Source organism: Puntigrus tetrazona, chromosome 18 (genome assembly GCF_018831695.1).
Source record: "Puntigrus tetrazona isolate hp1 chromosome 18, ASM1883169v1, whole genome shotgun sequence".
In the NCBI taxonomy this organism is placed as follows: Eukaryota; Metazoa; Chordata; class Actinopteri; order Cypriniformes; family Cyprinidae; genus Puntigrus; species Puntigrus tetrazona.
The window spans coordinates 7,299,371-7,309,427 of NC_056716.1; the positions used below are offsets into that span (position 1 = coordinate 7,299,371).

At 35.4% G+C, this 10,057-nt stretch overlaps 1 protein-coding gene across 1 annotated transcript; it reads right to left on the reverse strand.

Annotated features, from left to right (window-relative positions):
* Positions 1–4,278: 4,278 nt before the first annotated feature.
* On the reverse strand, positions 4,279–6,834 carry LOC122362582 (forkhead box protein F1-like). The gene is given in 4 exon segments (XM_043264115.1): positions 4,279–4,824; positions 5,592–5,655; positions 5,657–6,156; positions 6,159–6,834. Coding segments are annotated over 4 exon segments (1,140 nt in total). The 5' UTR covers positions 6,571–6,834; the 3' UTR covers positions 4,279–4,660.
* Between the last annotated feature and the right edge of the window lie 3,223 nt (positions 6,835–10,057).

Genomic DNA, 10,057 nt, shown 5'->3' on the forward strand with positions numbered 1-10,057 from the left:
GGACTTGAACATGGGTCTCTAGTGCCGTAATAAAATACTCTCCCACCAAAGTGTTGGACCCAAAATGCGAGACACAAAAAGTAAAAAAAAAAAAAAGAATATCTTTTATTTCCACGGCAAAAAAATAACAGTCCAAACAGAAAAATACTCCAAAAGGCAAAATAACTTCTCTCAAGAGTAGACCAAAAAAATATTAGAAGCCCAAGGACAAAAATTCTAAGAAAAAGATGAATCAAGAGACCTTACACATAAGCCAAAAGGGCACCAGCAAGCAAAAATAACCAAGCACAAATGACAAAAAGAAAGCCACTTAAATAGGGAAGCTAACTAGACAGGGCTGGGACTAATAAACCTAATTAGCTGAGAGAAAGAAACACAGGAAAATTGGCACCATCAAGTGGCGAAAATAAGGCATGGCAGATTACAGATCCTGACACATATAACTTGATAGAACACCTTTGGGATGAATTAGAGCGGAGACTGAGAACCAGGCCTACTCTTCTAACATCAGCGTGTGAACTCACAAAGTGAAGCCAAAAATTCCTATAATCGCACTCCTAAACCTTGTGGACAGCGATTTCCCAGAAGAGTTGAAGCTGTTATAGTTGCAAAGGGTGGACCGACGTCATATTGAATCCTATGGATGAGTTATCACTTAAGTTCATATTCAAGTCAAGGCAGGTAAGCAAATACTGTATACAATATAGTGTATGTTCAGAATGCTATATACCATGTTGACAAATAATGCCAGTAAAATGTTAAAGATGTTATTGTTAGTGAAATAATGTATGTCAGTTTGTGATTACATTATGTTTTTACACATTGTTATGTCTTTATGTGAGGGGAGGAGTCAATAGTTTGTGTCTTAATGCTGTGATTACTTATAGTAGAGTGCTGCTGCTTTTCTGCTGCAGGCAAACCACACCAAATACCTGTACAGTTCAAATGTTACACTCCCATCTGATCAAGACATGGCACAAATAATCTAAAGTCAGAACATTACCCAGTATCAATCACATACATGTGCCTTTTATACTCTGCTTCTCTACCAGTCACTGTTTATTTGCTCACCACCACTCCTAAAGGCTTAAACTGACTGTTCCTGTCCTGGACGAAATTAATTCTTCTGCATTAATTCTCTGTAGAGCCAGTTGATTCACTGCTGATGCTTTCACTGTAGGTGGAGGGTGTTTTGCATACTAGCAGGCATTGTTTAAGGTGTAAGCTAATAATTAAACCAGTTCAGGTTAATCACTTCCCTCTCTGTCATGTTCTGACTGACACACCTGGTACACTGCTATTTCCCAACCCAGCCTTTCTTATTATTCAAGGTGGCCTTTGCTACAGTGACTGTTACCTAATAAGTTGGAAATGAGCCCCAGTCTAATCAACTGTGCTGTAGCACACTGAAAGCTTTACTAGTACATTTTAAGTGTCACAGTGAAATATTACCTAAAATCTGCAGATGTTGCAGGGATGAGTGTCTTCTCTCTGTTTGCTAAGAGATATATGACTTGGTCCGGGCAAACAGATAAGCACGGCATTGGCCACTGAAAGCACTGACCAAGTTATATCAGCCAAGCCTGGCTGACACTTATTAGATCTTTTAGATAATGAGGCCGACGTTTCGCTACTAGGCTGATATCGGCCCATACAAACAGTAAAATTGAATTTAGTTACTTCAAAAATACATCCTTGCTTTTAAAAACCATTTACCAAACACAACCACAGCATTATTTTGCATCTCTGAGCAACACTTTAATTATTTGTGTTCAATTGCAATGACTAGCTTATTTACAGCAAGTGGTTCCTAACCACGTTCCTGGAGGCCCCCCAACGCTGCATGTTTTCTGTTTCCTAAATCAAATACATCTGATTCAGATATTCAACTCATAAGTAGAGACTCCAAGACCTGAAATGGGTGCGTTAGACAAAGGAGAAATGCAAAATGTACAGTGTTGGGGGAACTCCAAGAAAGTGTTTGGGGACCACTGATTTACAGTGATTTACTGCCACCTACTGGTGGTTTTAATTTTACATTCATAGTATATGTTATTATTTAAACAATTTAAATGACATTCAAAAATCTGTATTCAAAAAACAATGGACACTTTGAGAAAAAATGCTTTATGAAGGTTAAAATACATAAAAACTTAAAAATGATTTGTTTTAATTATTGGAAAATATTCATCTCTATCAGTGAACTGACCACCACACAGAATGATAAGATATAAGATATTAGCACAATAACATCAAAATATTGTCTGATGACTGTAATCGATAAAATCCCACAAAATATTTAAATATTATATTTTTGTCAATATCGCAATATGAAAATTGCATTACTGCAGCTGTAAGTTGGGTGTCAGTTGTACACTTACCCTGAGAAACATTCACTGAATAAAAAGTGTGACAGCTTTGCTTATGTGTGGTCCCTGAGATCATGTAAACATGCATGGAAATCTTCGAGTTCAGCTCATGGTCATGGCTTGAGATGAGTGTGTTTGCTCGTGCAGGGGTCAACATTGTGTTCACTTGAGGGTCGCTGTAAGATTAACCGATGCACTGCCAATACGGATTTGTTTTAACTGCTTGTTTTCTTATTTTAGACTGTTATAGCTAAAAAAAATAAAAACTTGAATTATATATTTATAGTATATAAACATTGCCTAATGGAGAAAGAGAGGGGTGGGGGTATCTTTTCCAGATACTTCTGATAAGAAAACGGTTCTTTTCTAAAGACGTCACTAGGAGTTATCCTTATATTATTATTATTAGTATAATCCAAACAGTTCCATTATGGTTTTTATATTGATGATGTAGCAATATTTAGCTATATACAAGATTAGGCTACTGAAATATTACTTTACTTTAATTTACCTTACTTTGCTTTATTGTCTGTACAGAAGTTCTGGACAGAAATTCATATTTGACAACGGCATAAAACATACAATAAACAATATACATGCACTTACATATCTCTAAAACACAAGAAACCCACATAAAACACATTGCCCTAGTGAAATATTATAACAAAATGTCCATACAGTAAATTTAATAATAATAATAATAATAATAATAATAATAATAATTATAAAAATGTCTAAATTGTATGTTTTAATAATAGTAATAAAAGATTGTTTGTTACAAAGTGAGTGAAAGTAAAGCTTAAAGGCACATCTCAAAATATGAAAAGAGTGGTGTCATTACCATTATTCAAAATATCTTCTTTTGTCTTCAACAAATTAAAGAATCTTATACAGATTTAGAAGACATGATTGTGAGTAAATAATTACAAAATTGTGATTTTTACGGTCCTTTAACTCTAAATTTATTACACTGGATTTGAGATCATGTTTCTTGGGAATCTATCTATCTATCTATCTATCTATCTATCTATCTATCTATCTATCTATCTATCTATCTATCTTTTCCTGTAAGATGGAAATGCTACTTTATAGAATATTTTCAGCCTTTTCAGTTTCACCAAAACAACATTTGTTAGTAAATCCACATCTTTGCTTCTTGCATTAGACAACTGTATTAAATAGGATTTATTGAAAAAAATAATTTGTACAATATTCTATTTTATGATATATTAATAAATTATAAAATAGCTGGTTTTGAAAGTGTATTTTAACTTAAATTGGTAAAAAAAAAAAAAAAAAACACCAAGGGTATTATTGTGTTTTTGTAGTTTGCCCTATTTTTATTATGCAATATAAACTCTGAATTATGGCCTATATGTCTTTAAACTCTACAGTCAAAAAAAATGTAATTGCTGGTTTAATGAATAATGCAGAGATCCAGTCCACAAATCTAGGATTCAATGTACAAATCAAATCCACAAAACTAGCATTTGAACAAGTATAGCAATCTTCAATACGTTTTTCCCTTAATTTTCAGCAGAACGGAAATATTGCGTCGACTAATGTTTAAATTAAATGAAACGAAAGAAAACAAAAGAAAAGAAAAGAAATGTTTTCTATACAATGTACAGTTTATACAGTGCTTAAGAAATAAGACGTGTCCGTATAGATAGCCTACGTACAAAAAAAAAAAAAAAAAAACAACTAACAGTGCCTATATTTAACCTTAATGTTACATTGGGCAAATATTGCCAATAAAGCGGTCAATACTGTGGCTACGACTGTAGCCAAACATTAAACATATGGAATGAATAAATAGGTTGCGCTTTAGGTTTAAAAGTGCCTTCATTTCACTTTCTTACGATTTCACCTTTTAAAGCGAAATGAACATTATTATGGAAAACATTCAAACTTTTCAAATTAAAGTTTAATAACAATGCATCAACATCAGAGATTTTCACTCCTCTTTGGCTCTCAAATGTGGCAGTCATCGGAAACGAGATTCATTTGATTTTGTTTTTTTTCCCCGACCTTCGCAGAGATCTGAAGCTGCATTTGTTTTCCATTTTGAAATATCTAAAGATAGTGAATCGACCTTTCTTAAGTGCTTCTCTATTGAGTTTGTAGTTTTCTAACAATGCTATTCCGTTGCCAAGTTCTGATTAGTAATAAACGGCAATTCTTAATTCCGTATTCCACGATGCTTTACAAAAGAGCCATTCACGGACCACTCCATGTCTATTTGCGCTCTTTCTCGTCGTAGCATAGAATATTTGACTGTAGAAATGCTGTCACATCACACAGGGTTTTATGTCCTGATAGGAGACCTGCTGATGGTGGTAGTACGAGCTACTCCCTGGTGAGTGCAGTGATGAAGAGGTCATGGAGTTAAAAGAAAAGACAAACTCTTTCCTGTCACACATGCTGGGCGATTGGGAATGATAGCGCGGTATACCTGCGGGGACAGAAAATTAAATACTGCGTTATTACAAAACTACAGGAAATTCACACTTAGTTTAACATCGCTATGGTTTAGTTTAGTTCGTCATTTAAGTTCTTTATTAATGACTTTAAGGCTCTGCTTGCCTGTCTGTTTGGGGTGGCCTGCTAAACATTATTGGCTAATGCTATTTTGGTGTTTATTATTATTATTATTATTATTATTATTAGTAGTAGTAGTAGTAGTAGTAGTAGTAGTAGTATTTATAAAGAAATAGTCACATAGATGAACGTTCGACTGTTCTTAAGTCGTGAATTCCACGGGAAAATATTTCTGCATCGCATTAAATCTTGAACCCTGAAATGTCAAACCAGTCTACAATTTTGTAAGCTTATTCAGCTATTGTTGAATTAAAGAAAAAATACCAAATGTTTCCAAATATTGTATTATCCTAACAAACCATACATGGATAAATCTCAGTAAAAAAAAAAAATACCCGTAATGACTGGTATTGTGGTCTAGTGTTATTTTTCTGAAATATAAATTGTATAAATTGTATGAATTGTTTTTATTAAATGTGGTGATTCTATGTGCATTTCTCTAAAAATAGCAAAGTGTACTAACTGACGGGGAAGATATAATTGCATATATGTGTCGTCATGCTCTATACTTTAGCTGGCCAATTGTTAGCTGCAGATGTTAAAAAATATATATTATAAAATAACTAGATCAACTATTTGTCAAACACGTCAGTCGAGTCAAATTATCTTTAAAACATTCACCTTGAAGGTCAGTGGTTCCGTGGCCATTCTGGTGCATGTAGGACTGTTCCAGAGAGTGTGTGGGGTAAGCTGGGCTGCAGTTGATTGGCTCCAGGGTTGCACGGAGAGAGCGGCTGTTTGATGTAAGACGCCCCGTTGTTTAGAGAGGCCGGGGACGCTGGAGGCCAGACCGAGGCTGTGCTAGAATACACGGCATGCGGTTCCATCACTCCCCCGCTGGCAAGAAGCGGCGATGCAGAGTTGTCGTGGTGGGGGTATTCACTTCCCGATGATCCCGTGCAACTGCCCATATAGGAATGTCCACTATTAGTTGATAGATGGGACATGGAGTGTCCTGTTAAGCCCATTCCTTCCATATTGCTAACCAAATGTCCATTCATCGTCCCAATCCCACTCTCCAAAGGTAAACTGTTTGGAGGACAAGACAGGCCCCCGCCGCCCCCCTGAAAGTTATAGGACTCTGGTATGTGATTGAATCCCAGTCCGTTCATCATGCTGTACATGGAAGGTTTTAGCGCCTGACATTTGCGCCTGAATCCCCGCGGCCTCCTACGGAAAGATCCTCCTCAAACATGAACTCGCTGGCAGGGTCGATAGTCCAGTAGTGACCCTTCCCGGGTCTGCCCAGACCCTTGGGCAGCTTAATAAAGCACTCGTTCAGAGACAGATTGTGACGTACCGAGTTTTTCCAGCCTTGATATGAGCCTCTAAAAAAAGGAAAGCGGCTCTGGAGAAACTGGTAAATTTCGCTCAGAGTCAGTCGTTTGGTTGGAGAGCTCTGGATAGCCATGACAATAAGAGCGATGTAAGAATAAGGGGGCTTTTCCGGACGACGGATTCCAGCGTTCGTCTTTTTTGTTTTGGTGCTGGAGGAGGAAGAGGAGGTCTCCATCACAGGCGTCTGTCCGTGCGGTTTCTCCGACATTGGGCTACTGTGAGCAGGGGGCTGCACGGAGGGCTGCTGGACTTCAGCAGTCATTCTTTACGGGCAAGTCAAAATCCACAAACAAAAATACTTTGTTTTTACGCTGCGTATATACTAATAACCACTTGTACTGCAGATTTGATCCCTCTTTCTCTTTGGCTATGCCTAATTGCGCACTACTCCTGTGAAAATACTACGCACCATAAAACTGAATACTGCAGGGAAAAGAAATTATTCAGATCCCTCAGATCCTGTCCTCTTGTTCTTCCTTTAGGAGTTGAGCTTTTACTTATCTGTTTCTATCAGCTCCTCTCAGGCTCTTGAGCATGAGCTCGCCAGAGTCACTCAGGGGCCGCCCAGTGTCCCTCCCACTGTCAGCTCTGCTGAGGTGGGCTTCACCGACATATACCCAACTATATCACTATTAAGTAACGCTCGTTTATAGTCTTATTTTTATTATTATTATTATTATTATTATTATTATTATTATTATAGTCAATTACTATAATAGTCTTGTTTAAAATAGCATATTTAGAGCACGTTAGCATGGATAACTTTTTCGCACAATACAAAACGATTTTAACATTATATTAAATACGCTGTATCATCCAGTAATATGTAAATACTTAATTTAATTTAATTATAATTTCCACATTAATAAACAAACAGCTGGTTTATGGAAATGCAGATGCTGTTCAGAATCGCGTTATGCATTTATAAGTTTTTTTTTTTTTTTTAAGAAATAACACCACTTTAAAAGCCCTCACTCGGTAGATCACTGTTCTTTTTGAGATAGATATGATCATAGACTATATGTTTATACTGCAGAACGTAGTCTCTCTGAGCTTTTCAAATAAAATATCAAGACAAATTCCTCTATAGTGCAGCTAATTCACATAGGACGCCGCATTCGCATTGCGAGTTTTATATAGCCTGTACATTTAAAGAGTCATGGGTTGTGAAAGAATGGAAATTTTCGGTAACATCGCGTTGATGGAAAGTCGTCCGAAGACTGCAAAATTCTGCTGTTCGCTTCATGAAGGCAAGTTCACAGGAACCTTCCCAGTTAACATACTGCACCTCTCAATTTTTATTTATTTATTTTGCTTTGCGACTTACACCGATTTTTCCTAATTGTGAACATTATGGACAAGATAGTACAAAATGTGTCAAGGGGTGTCAGATGTCTATCAGTATGCTGCACATGTTATCCTTATTTATTTATTTTTTGCTCTAGCTAAATTGAAGCTTCAGTTTAATTTAGTTACTGGGAATGTATTACCCAATGTTTTATTTATTTATATATTTATTTATTATCTATGTGCAACACTCATGCTTTGAGGGTACAGTTTTGATATATATATATATATATATATATATATATATATAGATATATATTACATAGGTCTACAATAATATATTCTGCTGAGAAGTGTGCAGCTAACATAGTAGTTTCAAATGTTACTAATGTAAAAAAATAAGAAATCTTTATTGGCTTTTCTACAACAATGACACCGTTCAGGAGTATATTTCTGTTATCAGTACCCTTAAATGTTTGGATGCACATTGAAAGAGGTATTGTTTTTAATGCTTGAAAAGAGCCCCATACTTTTATCAGCGATATGGACCACCCAGAATGTGCGCTCTGCCTTTAATTAAGGTTGATGAGTTCATTCGTTAAGATATTTAGGTTTAACACTACAGTGCCCTGTTCACTCGCACGTTATTCAAATCTAAATTTCATTTGAATTTTATTTCGTTTTAAGCCATGGCGTTATCAAAAATGTTTTAATTGGGATTTTAAATGATGTCTACAAAAAGATAGTGAGACGTGTGTGTTTTGTTTTTTTATTTTTATTTTTAGTTAGCAGTAGAGATAATTCTGAATTCGTGGTAAACTGTGAAAGGTACACTTAAAGTCTGTACGTGAATTGTTTAAAGGTAAGCGTGGCAGACGGATCAGTCAAGGGCTGACTGCTTTGTAAGTCGAGAGAGAGAGAAGAGAGATCCACCCCCCCAAAACAAAACAAACAAACAAAAAAAAAAAACAATATATGTCGGTTGATTATGTTGTGCTATTGTTATTATTATTATTATCCATTGTAATCATTTTTGCTTACAGGCTATATATGAGTCATGCCTGGCTTCAGTCATACAGATTGCCCTGTAATTAAAACAGTCTAGATTTCATTCCGTATTACTTTCACTCTCTGTAGGTGGGCGCGTATATTTTTGTTGCAGTGCTGTTTATGTGTATAGGAACGCACAACTTCGATTGCGTTCATTGATTTAAGGCACAGATTTGAGGCTTTAATCAACACCGTAATTACGGATGGCTTTTAATTTGTTTGGCAAAAACATGTCAGCGGCTGTTAATGTCTGTTTTATTTGGTTTGCTGGAATAATTGAACAATAATGGAGACAATTTGATATGTAAAAAAAATCCAAATAACTGAAGAAGGACAAACTGCTGTCTGCTGTCATGTGGTCCGCTTGTATCAGGCCCAATTGTATCAGGCTTTTTTTTTTACGGTAAATGGGACTTTGATCAGTCAAATGTTTAAAAGATCGGGAAACTGAGAAGCAGTATTCGTCAAATATTACTCTTGTCTAAATGTTGTTTGTGGCGAATATAACATTTTTATATTATAATTATATAATATAATTGTTATATATAACAATTATATTATATTATAATTGTTAAATTAAATACAAAATGTATTTTAAATGTGCAGTTAAAATGTTGTACATGTGTACATCAGGAAATAATAATGATACTAATAATCAGGAGATAATAATAATAATAATAACAACAACAACAAATGATCCAGAATGCTGCTGTAAGATTAGCTTGCACAAGAGTTCGACTGTGTATGTCAATTTGCACTGGCTACCAACAGCTGTTCCCATAAAATTCAAGGCATTGATATTTCCTTATAAAACATTCACTGGCTCTGCACTCCTTTACTGAATTAAATGTAAATTCACTACTTCAAAATTATGAACCCTCCAGAAGCTTGATTTCCGCAAGTGAACAACGCATTATAGTGCCATCTCAAAGATCACTTTGACAGAGTTTGACCTTACTGTTCTCTCCTGGATAACATTCCAAACTCAATCCGAGCAGATGAATCTTTAGCCATCTTCAAGAAACATCTAAAATCTTTTCCATTTATACTCAATGTTCTAAGCTTTACTGTTCTTTTTCTATTCTATACTTGTTTTCTTTTTATTATTAAAATGACCCTCTAACATTAGCATTCTCTATTTTTTCTTTCATTATATAAAATGTACCTGTTATGTATGATATAAAAAAATTGTCATTGTACATTCAGTAGCCTATATAGGCCCTATTACAGTTCTTTTTGAAACTTAGGCTCAATTTCTCATACAAACCCACAAAACACACACGCACAACATCCAAAACGTTACACAGATTGCAAAAGCAAACTATTTTGAAAACTATTTTACCTCTTCTAAAAATTTTAATTTTGCATAGCTTAACTCTCTCACACACACACACAGCTATTAGTGGTGCGGT